Source organism: Spea bombifrons, chromosome 1 (assembly GCF_027358695.1).
Source record: "Spea bombifrons isolate aSpeBom1 chromosome 1, aSpeBom1.2.pri, whole genome shotgun sequence".
In the NCBI taxonomy this organism is placed as follows: domain Eukaryota; kingdom Metazoa; phylum Chordata; class Amphibia; order Anura; family Pelobatidae; genus Spea; species Spea bombifrons.
The window spans coordinates 91,167,119-91,182,213 of record NC_071087.1 but is presented as its reverse complement, the minus strand read 5'-3'; the positions used below and the strand labels follow the sequence as shown (position 1 = coordinate 91,182,213).

Genomic DNA, 15,095 nt, shown 5'->3' with positions numbered 1-15,095 from the left:
AAAACTCTTTGAGAGAATGGGGGAGATTGATTTATATATGAACAGATTTACAAAGAGCTCATTTTATATATTGAATATGTTGCTTTGTGTGCCAATTTAACTATTTATATATTATGTGTACTATACATTTTTAGACTAATTATAGACTAGCATAAACCACATAACTATTAGACTCACGCAAATGGACCAAAAGCCATTTGGACAAATTTTTGGTTTCGTTTTTGGTCTATTCATTTTCGGAGAAGGAATTTCGTTTCCTGCCATTTGGTTTGGACAAAACTTGCTTGCTCTCTCTGACACTTGCTTTCTATGAATTTCTCCCTACCTTCTCCACCGACCACTTCTGTGCCCCTGTCTCCTTGCCCCGCTTCTTCTCTTGGATCTTCTTGTTCTTCTGTCTTCTTTCTTTGTCTCTGCTCTGAACCCTGAATGGCGGAACGAGGGAGAGGCATACAAATTATATTTATTGGGCATTGTGTTATAACACAGAACAAACCTTTCTGGTCCCAACATACAGCTGCCTTTACGTTTCTTGGTTAGCTCTGCGTTTAACAGCTTCTAAAAACCTTTACTTTGTTAACTTGAGCAGGAAGCTGGGATCAGGAGGAGGTTTTGGTCAAAGTTCCCGAAGCATAGTATTTTTTTCTTTTTTTTCTTACAAATCTCTACAGTGTTAATCCTATGAACACAGTAGGTCCAGGATACGGGTCTACCCAAAGGGCCCAAAGTAACCAGAAACACAGAATGGATGGCAGATAAGAACCATTGGTCAATCTAGGTCTTGTTCAGCCATATGCCTGTTCCATACAGATTTGCTTTATTTTAAATAACTGGTTAAATTCGATTAAAGAAATCTATCTAATTATTCTGCACTTTTATATTAAGTTTAATTCCCATCTATTTTGATTACTACAATACCATCTAATGTGATTTTAAACAGTTATTTTGTGTTTCAGGTTCCATATCTAGTACCCGTTTTGATGTTCAAGCTTGGCCACTCCTTGGATCCAGAGCTATCCCGTGACATTCTGTATACCTTGCCATCCTTGGGTACTCACAAGGTGAGAGCTTTTTTTTAATGCCGTTTGCTATTCAATCTTTTCCCTGACAGTATGTGGAAGTCTGGGACAAAATACACATTTGATTCTATGATGATAAGGAGCTAGCAATTCAGATTTAGCACAAGAAGAGTTTCCCTAAGTTTATGTAGCCCCCAAATCGGTAAGTGTGTGACGTGTTCTGTACAGAATGCAGATATCAAGCTATGTTTCCAACCCTTACATGCGGCAATAGTTGCCATTCGTGAAAAGTAATCCAACAAATGTTAGTTTGTACGTTCATGCAGCAGAAATTGTACCCTGAGCGAGATTAATGTATATTTTCTTGCGGATAAACAGGTGTGTGTGCCCCAGATTCTGAGGGCCCTGCAGATGTTAGGCAGTACTTCCCAACTGCAACCCATCACCCTCCGGCTAATGACTTCCTTATGGGAGAAACAGGTACGTAGCTTATAAGTAGTGATATCTGACTGGTGGAGACATTGCTTCTTTTTATAATATTAAAGATATGAAACTAGATCATTGATTACAAGATGTTGCCTGTGACCTGTGGGACTGATATAAATACTTAGTGAGATTTGGATGGCAGATAAGAACCATTCAGCCCTTTTAGTCTGCCCATTTTTCTTGATGTAAAGACTCTGACCCTAACTGCATATGCCTTTACCACATCTGCTTGGCGGCTATTCCATTTAGCTACCCCTCTCTGTAAAGTAAAACTTCCTTACATTATACCCACTAGTTTTAGATCATGACCTCCCTCTGTACTTTGTTAAATACTTCATATATGCAAATGTTTCTAAATCTCCCCTCTCTCTTCTTTAAATAAATGTACATCCGCATACCTGTGTGTATCTACTTACATCTACAAATATTTTTGTGTGTTTATAGGACCGAGTATACCCCGAACTACAGAAGTGGATAGCTATGACTGACACACATTCCTTGTCAGCTGGAAAGGAGACTCAGTGGGAGAAGACCGTGGCAAAAGCAGCAACCATCCGAGATATCTGCAGACAACGGTAAAAATCACGGCACTGGATAAACTTGCCTGAAGTGTTCTTGGATGCATTCTGTTCCATTTGGGCAAATCATTTATTACACTCTCTAAGACACCAATTAACAGATCTGCTATTTTTACCAGCCTGCCTAGTTCTAGTTGGTAAATGTGAGGTCTGCCCAGTTTCACAATGGCTTCTCAAATTTGTAACCTTCCATCCCTGCTTTGTTATTCCACAACACACCCTGTCATATATATCAGTATCCGTATATATTTACTCTGTTGTAAACCTGGTAGTGTGGTCCTGTCTGTAGTGTAGGAGCCTTTTTCACAAATCTCCATTATATGTCCCTGTAGTAACCAGATCTGTCTTTCTGTTATGTTGGTGTACATTGTATTTAAATAAATGCAGATAAAAAGCTAAAAATATGAAAATTGGGACTTCATTATGCTGATATACCGTGTTTGCACTTTATATATCCTTCAGACCTTACCAGCATGGATCCGATATGTTGGCTGCTATTACCCAAGTTTTGAATGAATGCCCAAAACCTGACCAGGCATCTCCTGTAGCTTTAGCATTGCAAGGTCTTCACGCGTTGTGTCAAGCTGAGGTGAGAGCCCTTTAAGCATGTCCACAGCACCAGCTGTTCGTTGACAATTTGGCATATGCACTGGTAGTTTGATCTTTTTTCTAAATACAGTAATTATTTCAGGAATACCAAGTCTTTGCATTCTTACATGTTTTGTTGGTTGCATATAATGAAAATGAAGTTACCATTGAGCAGCTCTATCCAATGCACCCTTTGAGTGTGAATCACTGTCCACCACTATAGAGCCTTTTGGTTCATAACAAGCAGTAAACACAGAAAATCATGTAAAGGTATATAAACCTTCAAGACCCCGGATATCTCTTCCTTAGAACACTAACAAATATATATATATATATATATATATATATATATATATATATATATATATATATATATATATATATATCTATACTGCATAAAAAACCAAAACACTTTTTTTAAGCTTATGGCTGATGGTGCCAAAGTCATTGGTAAAACACAGCTTCTAAAGCTTGTGCTAATTACAGGTCCTCTCCCAGCGGATGCACACCGCATAACATCACAACAAAGGTATTCAATTTCAATGTTTAATTCTAGCGTTTAAACCATATTCCCACTGAATATATAGATGTTTTTCTTCAAGTCATCCCTGGAGAACTGGCAGGTTGGTTTTTGGGGTTAGAATTAATAACATTAATTTGCCTGGGTGATCTCTTGCCTTTAGGTGGTGGACATCCGCTCTACCTGGACTGCCTTATCTCCCATACTTAGCTGTGAGAGCCGCCCATTTGTCCTGAAGGTATTACATGAGCTTTTTGCCTTGGTCCCTTCTCTGGCTGTAAGCACAGATGAATATGAGGTAAGTGATTCTATTTTAGATCAGTATTTATCCAGTTCAGTCCCCCAGGGCCACCATCAAGTGTTAAGGTTATCCCTTTGACTTGTCACCTAAAAAATGGCTGGAGTGATGAGACCAGGGTCAAAATTGCAATAAAATTGCTTAATTGCCCTAGTATAGGTCATGGTTGAGTTTGGGTCCCCATATTTTATTCCTCCTCCATCATAATGTCCTGCCGGTAGTTTGCAAACGATCAAGGACCTGCTGGCTTATGAATGCTTAAGATACTTCTATTTATTGTATTTCCTGTTTTATACTTTGACATCTGGGCTATGATGTTATGCTTTCTAATATTTTTCTTGCAGAATTTAAAAAAAAATATTGTCAGCCTACTTTGGAGTCACACTCGGAGCAAGGTAAATCAGATTAGATAATCTCATACATACATACATATATATATATATATATATTCTATACACACACACACACACGCAATCACACACTACAAGTCTGGTGACCCCATTATGTCTTTTGCTTAGGATCCCATTGTGTCTACTTCTGCTTACAAAGCTCTGTGTGAGTTCAGCTCGGAGGATCATACAGTTCTTCATCTTCCTGAGCAGGTGTGTATATGTTTTATTTTGCTGCATATGTTGCATCAGGAAGAGCGGTGATCTTTTTAGATTCATTAGTTTCTACTATTGCATAATGAAGTAGCAATATATTCTTCTGTAATGTTATTTTTAGCAGTGATATTGGTCATCTGATCAACCAAAGGAATGTCCCTGCTGAACCATTCCCCTTGATGAGGTGGTATGAAGAGCTTTGAATCACTGTTACTGCATAACAATTGTAGTGACTTATAGCAGTGTTTTAGCATTTGTGTTTAGTTTGATCATCATCTGTCTTTTCCAAATAAATGCATTATTTGTTATAGGTGTCTCTTGATTTAGCCGTCAAGTAGGGGTATTCTTGCAATGTTTATAGTCTGTGAGTATGGCTCTCTACTAGTATTTATGTCTAGTGATGTATAGCATGCTAGTCCAGTAGTTTACTCCAACGCAAGGACTTTTGCCAATTGCTGAGACTTTACGGATGCATGTGGAAAAATCAGAAAATGTTTATAGGTTTTATTCGCTAAAAGGAGAAGTGCGGTTTCAGCTCCTTCACTATATATCATGAAGGACCATCATAGGCAGGGTTACTCCGCAGTCAAAGGCTACGCTGACCTTGCTTAATGCATAGTTTTCTGCATGTGGAGATAGAGAAGTCTCACTGATTTAACTGTACATCGTAAATGCCAGCCAAGCTCTTCCTGCAACAGAAGCTCATTCATAATGTAAAATGGAGTCGGCGAGTTCAAACCACAATTCTCCTGCAAAAACTCCTCTTTGCTAAATAAACCCATGTCATTACTTTTCTACAGCCTGGCTATGGTGAAATTTATGATTCTGTGGGCATTCTTCACACTCATTCATCTCTCCCTAAATTTCATTTTCTGTACTATACTATTACTACACTACTATGATTATACTATAAAAGTAGTACTATATTATAAATGCATAAGAAGATACACAATAAGCCTGCCATCTTGCACTAATCAGCGGACTTTAGTAGTTCCCAGAGCCATCTTATGGTTGTATTACTTTTGTGTTACTTTCAAAGCACACACTTGATCTCAGTCATTTGGAATGTATCGTTCGGTTGCTTATAAAGTCTTGATCGGCTGGTTCTGAGTGAGGCACTAAGACCTCTTACACTTAGAGCCGCATTGACTTGTTCCTTGTCAAGGCAGCTGCTGTCAACAACAAAGGCCATCTTAATTGGGGGAATGTGTTCTGCAGCTTACGGAGCACAAAGCCCTGGAGTAGATGGATCTGTTTGCAATATTGATCATCCCAACGGTCCACTCTGTGATAATCCCATCTCAATTACCACCGTGTTAACCTTGACCTGGCCCAAACCAGACGTGATTGCTAGGGTGGAAAAGTTTGCGGTTTTACCAATGGAAACACAGAAGTCACATTGTGTTAGATAACCCCTGCAGATTAGCATGTGTACAGCTTTATATAGACATCTTCCAGATTTAGGACACTTTGTAATAATACATCCTCATGCTATGAACTGCACTGTGCTTCCTAATATAGAACAAAAATACCTTTTATTGAACAATAATACCTTTTTATTGAACAAAAATACCTTTTATTGAACAATTCAAGTTCATTGGATTAAATCCATTACTTAACATCACAATTTGCTTTTTAACATTATCGTGATTAAAGAAACTAGTTTGTGAAATCCTGTTAGACAGAGATGTTTTGTTGTAAAGTGATCTTAACTGGGAGAATAAAATAGCCTTGTACCGGGGAGGGGGGCGTTCTGCTGTAGCAGCTCTGGAGCTGCAGCTTCTCCCTAAGGCAAGTATTAGCTTTCATTTGCAGGGTAGGTGAGTTCATATGATATGATATTGGCAGCTGCCTGTGACAAGAATATTAAATGGTTTCATTGCGGTGTTCGTAAAATCAACTTTGCTCCGGTAAATTATTTACAATGAAAATGCAATACAGTTGCCATCTGCAAGAATTGCATTGACGTTTGCAAGGGATCACCGCATGTTTTGGTCTTTTATCATGATGTTTATTCTTTATTTACATGACTGTAAAGTTTTATGTTGTGTCGTAGGCCAGGCCAGAGCAGATCCCTCCAGATGAATCTGACATTGGGGTGGAAGAGGAAAAGGAAGAGGTCCTTTACATACCTGGCTCCTCTTATATTAAGCTGATGGCACTCACTCCCGCCTCTGTTTTACCAGGTGAGCCGCAGCTGTTACTCAAGCTATAGATAATGGCGTTTTAACACAACACAAGGACTAGGGTCGCATGCAAGTGCTTTAGCGAACCCTAGGACCAATGGAGTTAAGCAACATTTTATTTTTTATTTAAAACAAATATTAACCCCTTCCATTAAAGGCTGACCCTTCCTTTTAACCCCTTAAGGACAATGGGCGGTCCCTTAACCCCTTGGCTGCTAAGCCATTTCACACCCTGGTGCTAAGCTAGTTTTCGGCATTTTGGTGCATCTCACGTTTAAACGTGTTTCAAGTAAATTTCTTGGGAATAAACTATACAAACCATATATTGTTTTTTTCAGCACACCCAGAAGATTCCAAATATACCATTTTTATATGTGTATGTATCATTAGGTTTGCAAAATACAACCAAAAATGGGAAAAAAGTGTAATTTTTCACTTCCAACTCAATAAAAACTAGTTTGTAATGTTATTTTTCTAAACTCTAATATCAAAACCTGTGTTGATAAATATTTGTAGTAGGTAACCGGTCTAAAATAAACAGACATTGAGAACAGTAGACTGTGTTTTTCTAATATTTTATTGCTAAAAGTTAAATTTATTAGACTATCACAAAATTCATCTTTAAATTTAATGCATGGCTGCGTCAATTAAACAGCTCTAGCTGCCCGGGATGTTAAAATATGCCAACAAAACTATATATTTTTAGAAACTACACCCCCAGCCGCAGCAAACGAGGTCTTATTTGTATTTGTATCACAAATCTGACTTGCACAACAAATAAGTGAATATCACACAAATAAAAATAAAAAATAAATAAAATTAAAAGCGACAAGTTCATTTATGTCTTCCGCACTCCAGGTTTGTCCTAGAAACACATGCAGCCCCTCATTTGATGCGCCAAGGGGTGTAGTTTCTGAAAATATATACTTTATGTACCATAATTGAACTTCCCAGCTGTCTAGAGCTGTCTAAATGCAGCCATCACCCCTAAATGTTTTAAGACAATTTTTTAACAAGATTCTCCAATCTGCCATATCTGCAGTTAAAGTGGTCTAGACATCTGGGAAGTTAAATTAGGGTACATAAAGTACACATTTCAAGAAACTACACCCCTTGGAGCTTCAAATGAGGGGTTACATGTATTTCTAGGACAAAAGTTAAGTTCACAGATAATGATGGAATATGTCGTTTTGGCTAGAAAATATGTTTTTTCTAACCATAGCGACATGTTCATTTGTGTCTTGCGCACTCCAGGTTTCTCCTAGAAACACACGCAGCCCCTCATTTGATGCACCGAGGGGTGTAGTTTTTGAAAATATGTACTTTTTGTGCCATAATTTAACTTCTTACGTGAGCAGTAATGCCACGTCAAGGCTTCAACCCTAATTACTGACCATTCACACGCTTTTCATATCTCCATTCACTCGCAGAAGCACACACCATACTTTCCATACATTCACTCGCAGAAGCACACACACCATTCTTTCCCCTTACAATCCCAAAGAGATGATCGTAAAGGGAGAAAAAAATCACTTTTACAGCAAAAATAAGTTTTGCAGTAAAAATGCAAGGGGCTCCAGGGATGACATGGTTAACTTACGTACTACAGGCTATACGGCTGATTTTTGCAGTTCATCTGGATTTCAAAAATTGCCTTCCTCTACCATTGGCTAAATTTAACCCCATGATCAAAGGGATCATGGGGTTAAAATTTAGTATCGGCCATTTTTAAAAAGGGAATGTGACTTTTTATAGCTATATGATCGCTGTGGTAACATTGGCTACCACAGTGATCATTTAGCTAGAATACTTAAACTTTTTTTTTTTTTTTTAAGTTAAACCAGTTTATGTTTAGATAATTTAATTTGGGGGTCTCTAGGCAATTTTGATCTTTATTTATCTGCCTTTAGAGACCCCCAAATCATTTTTTTTACTTTTTTTGTACATTTTTATTTTTTTAACATAATAATTTTTATTATTTTTTTACAAGCATTATACCGTTGGAAAGGTGAGGCGATTACCTTTCCAACGGTATATGTTGGGGGTCTGTAGCTGCTCAGATGCCTGAGATACAGGCATCTAAGCAGCATGCCCCCATACCGTGAAAACTGACAATTGTCAGTTTTCAATAAAGTTGCGCGGTGACGTCATCGCGTCATTACGCGCGACGTCACCGGCCGGATCGGGTGGTCCCAGCGATGCCCTTCAAAATGAGGGGCAGATCGCCGGGGTAGGTGGTGATGGGGGTCCACAGACCCCCATCAAGGTAGGAGAGTGCTAGCGACGGCATGGTGCCGTCGTTAGCACCTGACTGGGACTGCTAGCGACGGCACCATGCCGTCGTTAGCAGTCAAGGGGTTAAACCCATTGAAAACAATGCATTTTGAGCCCGTACATGTACAGGCTTTGTCATTAAGGGGTTAAACAAAAAAATTAAATATTAGTAGCTATTTATCATTATTAGTTATAATTGATAGCCCAATCAGCAAGGTGATAGTCCACATTGCACCACCTTTCTCTGTTCCTTATGTTAGTCCTCATCCCATTCCCTCTAGATCAGTGATGGGCAACCTTTTTGGCGCGGTGTGTCAAAAATCGGCAAAAAATCGAGCATAACTCGCGTGGTGTGTCACTTCGACAAAAAAACATAATTTTGCGCAATTTATAGTTTAAACTACAAAAATGTATAATTGCAATATATAATTGTATTTAATAAACCAAAAACAAATTATTTAACATACCTGCTTAGTAACTACTTACCTTTCAGGAGTCCTGCAGTGGGGGTGCAAGGCCTCTGTCTCCCAGCTCTGCCACTGTATGGAACAGTATAGAGTGATGGGAGTTATGATGTACTTTAGAGCATAATTATATAATGAAAAATACATTGGAAATGGTACAGCATAACACCCATCACTCTCACACACTTACCAATCCACACATATATACCAATCCACACACATACCAATCCACACGCATACCAATCCACACATATATATCAATACACACACATACCAATCCACACACATATACTAATCCACACACATACCAATCCACACATACACCAATCCACACATACACCAATCCACACACATACACCAATCCACACACATACACCAATCCACACACATACACCAATCCACACACATACACCAATCCACACACATACACCAATCCACACACATACCAATCCACACACATACCAATCCACACACACATACACCAATCCACACACACATACCAAGCCACACACACATACCAATCCACACACCAATCCACACACATACCAATCCACACACATCCACCAATCCACACACATACCAATCCACACATATACCAATCCACACACATACCAATCCACACACATACACCAATCCACACACATACCAATCCACACACATACACCAATCCACACACATACCAATCCACACACATACTAATCCACACACATACACCAATCCACACACACATACCAATCCACACACATACACCAATCCACACACACATACCAATCCACACACATACCAATCCACACACATACCAATCCACACACATACACCAATCCACACACATACTAATCCACACACACATACCAATCCACACACACATACCAATCCACACACACATACCAATCCACACACACATACCAATCCACACACACATACCAATCCACACACATACACCAATCCACACACATACCAATCCACACACATCCACCAATCCACACACATACCAATCCACACACATACACCAATCCACACACATACCAATCCACACACATCCACCAATCCACACACATACCAATCCACACACATACCAATCCACACATATACCAATCCACACACATACCAATCCACACACATACACCAATCCACACACATACCAATCCACACACATACACCAATCCACACACACACACCAATCCACACACATACTAATCCACACACACATACCAATCCACACACACATACCAATCCACACACACATACCAATCCACACACACATACCAATCCACACACATACACCAATCCACACACATACACCAATCCACACACATACACCAATCCACACACATACACCAATCCACACACATACACCAATCCACACACATACACCAATCCACACACATACACCAATCCACTCTCACTGTATGCTTTCTTACCTTTCCTCTTTTCTCCTTACAGCTCTTTTTCCTGCTCTTCGCTCCTCTTCTTCTTCAGTTCTTCTTCCGAGGGCACGGGGTTCAGAGGGCACGGACAGCGGTGGGCGCGGCTTCAGTGTTGTGCACCGGGATCTGACAACAAACCCCGGCGCACAACAGCTGTTGCCGCGCGGATCGCAAGGGAGCGGTATCGGAGGTCTTTAACAGACCTCCGGCTCCCTTGAGTGATTTTAAGCCGGGTTCAAGGGAGATCCTTGAACCGGCTTAAAATCACTCAAGGGAGCCGGTGGTCTGTTAAAGACCTCCGATACCGCTCCCTTGCGAGCCTGCTCCTCCACCGCCCCGCCCCCCCGCTAGTTACGCTAACGCACATCCCGCCCGCCCCCCCCCCTTTTTTGGGGGGGGGGGTGACACGCGCAGGATTTCCTGCGATTCATCCTCGGCTCCTGCACGGCCGCCGAGGATGAAAGAATCTGTGCTGGAGGAACGGGTCCTCCAGCACAGATTCTTTCATCCTCGGCGGCCGTGCAGGAGCCGAGGATGAATCGCAGGAAATCCTGCGCGTGTCACCCCAAATGGCTACGCGTGTCACCACTGACACGCGTGTCATAGGTTCGACATCACTGCTCTAGATTGTAAATTTATGAGCAGGGTTCTCTCCACCTAATTTATCGGTTTGTCTTAATCTGTAAATTTTCGTCTTGTCATACCCCTTGAATATATGTATTGTAAGAAGCGCTGCATAAACTGTTGGCGCTATATAAATAAAAGATGGTAACATTACTCCTATTAGTCCTTATAATTAACATATTAACACGTGTCACACTAAATAGTTTAGCACAGTGACTGAAGGGTGCCATTAAATACACCATTGCCTCTATTGGCTAACACCTACTTCTTGAATCGATGGGAACAGGAATGTGTACGTTGTGTCTCTCCTGCAATGGCATCATGGGATCTGTAGTTTTAAAACGTCTGTTTGGCAGTGTTGTGCCCAGCACTGTAAAGAATGAGAACCTTTCCCTGCTCCTGCACTGAGAGACTTAGCGTGCCATAAATATTTATAAAAGACGCAGATTTGTTCAGTCTGTGTGGTACGTGTGGAATGCATAATTCAAATCAATTTATGGCCGTGATAAGCCAGTGTGTCAGATTTTAGCGTTTCTTGGCCATACTGAAAGAAAACACACCTGTTCTTTTTCATTCACACTAATTAACGCCGTTCTACATTAGGGCATTATTCAAGTGTCGGCAGCTGGGAGCAGTGTACGCCAGCCTTATGATTTGGGGTTTCTCACTGCCCATTAAACATATGCACTAATGCGAAGCAGAGGTCTTCCAGTGCCTTGCCGTGCCTCGTATCTATTGCCGTCAGTACCGTAGATGGCAGGGGTCTTCTCCTCTGGAGTGCCTTTTTGTTTGTCTCTTCACCATCACGACAGTACATCGCCAATGCCAATGCATGGCTTGTGAGCTGCTGAACTTTTCAACCCTCTCATGCCTACGCAATGCCAATTGCATTCTGTGCACGACACTGCGATGTTCCTATAGAGCAAACCACACAGACCCCGCTGGTTCCAGATGTTGGCAATACATTACCGCGTATTGCTGCGCATACAATGGGAATTTATCTGTGCACATTAAGCGTGGCATCCCAAAAGCTTCGTTTCCAATGTACAAATAAACAGACGGCAGATAAACCCTAACCAGTCCTTGATTTCGTCTTAGATTCAGGATAGCTGTTTCGTGCCTTTAGAGATAGTTTTATTTGTAAAAGCGAAACATAGTTTCTTCATGTTTTGCACGTACTCGACTTCTGAGTGTGAAAACCTAAGAGAAATGAGGAATGCAAAGGAAATGTTACTTTTGTTTCATGCTTTTAATACCTATAGGATCATATAATTTGATGTGATATAAGAGGCTTTTGAACCATGTAGCCTCAATTGCTTTAATATGCATTATTTTTTTTTAAAATGTGCTGCCCTCCTGCATGATCTGATAATTCAGTAAGCAGAAGAAGGGGCAAATACATTTAGCAGAATCCCCCCATGCTCTTGCAAGTGGGACAGCATGAGCATTTAAACGGACCTGTCATAAAAGTGCATATGATGGCTGTATTTCTTTAAGGTTTGCCAGTTGTAAAACCTCTGTCTGGGAGATTCCTCAAAGGACTTGCCGGCATGGTGAACAACCACGGATGACAGCAGAGTGCCTTTTTTTTTTTTGATAGCCTATGAATTATGATTTTTTTTTTTCAGCGTTTGAAGTGTTCCTGGCATCCCTTGTGAAGCAGGAAATGGGTAACATGCCACGTGGGATTTACCACACTGCCCTCAGGGGAGGGTCTGTACGATCTGACCAAGGCAAGACAGTAGCCGGAGTCCCCAGTTTCATGCTGAAAATGTATGAGAAAAACAGACAGCCTGGCTTGAAGCCGGGAATTGCAGGTGACCAATTTTAGTAAATTCACAGTTACAAACTTTGTAATATAACATGTTGGTGTTATGGGTTCAATTGGCCCTTTGTGTATCGTGTATTGGTTTTATACCCTTAGCATGGGCAGTTTCAATATCATACGCATGACCTTATTTACTTCCATTGATGCACATTGCAGTAGTTACATTATAGGGACCTGAATGGTGTCAGCCTCATTAACCTTTAAAAAGCTGCATTACAGTCCGACTTCTATCATTATTTAGTGATCCAGGCACTGAGGGTGGTACATCGTTACTCCTATTATTATTATATAGTGAGCCAAACTCAGATTATGGAAAAGATTGACTCCTATCATTGTATAGTGAGCCAAGCATAGATGGTGGTAATGCATGACTCCTATCATTCTTCTCTTGCCTTTTTTTCTTTCTTTGTCCACTTCCTCATGAACCTGGCCTCCCTGGGCACTTCTGCTTCTTTGGAGTACTTCTGCAAAAGGGCAGTAGGAATGGACGAGAGGCTGTCCCCGTGGCTCTGTACTTTTGCAGAAGTACTACGAGGGACCAGAATAATGCAGACAGATTTATGGATAGAGAGGTGCAAAAACACCTATCTTTCTCCACAAACCCATCTTCATTATTCTGGCCTCTCAGAGTACTTCCGCAAAAGGGCAGAGACACAGGAACAGCCTCTCACCTGTTCCTCCGATCGAGTTAGAGAGTGTGCCCAGAGGCTCCGCCCTTCTGTGGAAGTGCTTCAGGAGACCTGGTTCATGGAGAAGTAGACAAAAAGAAGACAGAAGAACAAGAAGAGGCCCAAGAAAAATCGGAGCTGCGAGAAATGAGACAGGGACACGGAAGTGGTCAGCGGAAATGGTAGGCAGACTCAGCTGGCACAGACTTCAGCCCTCGTACTGTGCTCCCTACCTGATGCCCCCCTGCTGCATAGCTGTATGTTTGCTTTTTCAGATTACATGCCGGGAAAAACACTGTAATTACAAAGTTGTGGCATTTATACGGGGTTTTAATTGAATATAACGGTTTTCCATACATTTACTTTACAGCTGGCATGCTGCTCTGCTATGACCTTCCAGTTCAGACAGACAAGGATGGCAGGCCCATTAACCGATTTCTGGCCAGTAGGGGACGGAGCTACCAGCAGATGTTAACGGCGCTGATACACGAGGTCTGTATCTCAACTCTAGCAGAGGCAGGGGAGGGCTGGCAGCCTAAGGCCTGGGGGGCAAGTCTAGTCAAGTGGCCCGTTGCGCCACCGAATCAGCCCACTATACATGCCCATCTTTTCCTGATTTTCTAACGCATATTGATGTAATGTGATGGGACTGGGAGTAAAAAAAATTATGTCTAATACATTAAAAAACTGCTAATCTTTGTAACAAAATAAAATTTAAATATGGAAAAATTGGACCCTAGGCATTTCCTTGGGCCCCTGCCTGTAATTATCCCCAGAGTCCCTTTGTCCCTCATTCACTAAGCCACACCTCTGTTTTACTTACTCCCGGTAGTTAAGGTATAGATCAAATAAACAACACATGTAAACAGCACGTGCATGTATTGATCAACTGAATAAGAAATACAAACTCTGTATTTGCAGGTATACATAAATAATGTATGCAAACAGCATAGCAGAATAACACACAAACCCAGCTTTGCAGGTGCAGATCAACTGGAAATCACATAGCAACTAAGCATTAAAGGTATAGATAAAACCCCTTAAATTACAGGCATAGATCACAGGATGCACACCCCAAAACCAGCCCTGGTGTCCACACTGCCCACATAGAACTATTTTTTTTTATTTTTTATTACTTACGTTTTTGCTGCCATCCTTCACTGCTGCTGTGCTCTTCTAGCTGTCACGAGGAGCTATTCCGTGTGACTCCGCCCCCTTGAGCGGCCCATCACATTGACGATATGATGTGCCGCTCAAGGGGGCGGAGTCACACAGGACACTGGGCGGCACTGTGCAGGCACGCTGGCCGCTTAATGATTTTAAAGCGGCCAGCGTGTCTTACGGCCGCATAATAATTAACCATTGCAGCCGATGTGGCTGTGACTCTTAAAGCGGCCGTAAGACACGCTGACCGCTTTAAGAGTCACAGCCACATCGGCTGCAATGGCATTTCGGTGTGGGGCGTTAAAGACGGCCCTGGTGTGGCCGAATCGGCCGCTTAAATGGGCAGCTGCGCGGCCGTTTCATGTA

General features: G+C 41.3%; 1 protein-coding gene across 1 annotated transcript in view; it reads left to right on the top strand.

The window, feature by feature from the left end:
* Positions 1-15,095, top strand: part of FOCAD (focadhesin) — a 76,661-nt gene that overhangs the window by 35,442 nt on the left and 26,124 nt on the right. The window contains exons 12-21 of the mRNA XM_053465880.1: positions 957-1,061; positions 1,398-1,499; positions 1,950-2,080; positions 2,546-2,672; positions 3,355-3,489; positions 3,834-3,884; positions 4,008-4,091; positions 6,151-6,280; positions 12,698-12,886; positions 13,936-14,057. Of these exons, the coding sequence (XP_053321855.1) occupies positions 957-1,061; positions 1,398-1,499; positions 1,950-2,080; positions 2,546-2,672; positions 3,355-3,489; positions 3,834-3,884; positions 4,008-4,091; positions 6,151-6,280; positions 12,698-12,886; positions 13,936-14,057 (1,176 nt within the window). The remainder of the gene's footprint in view (positions 1-956; positions 1,062-1,397; positions 1,500-1,949; positions 2,081-2,545; positions 2,673-3,354; positions 3,490-3,833; positions 3,885-4,007; positions 4,092-6,150; positions 6,281-12,697; positions 12,887-13,935; positions 14,058-15,095) is intronic.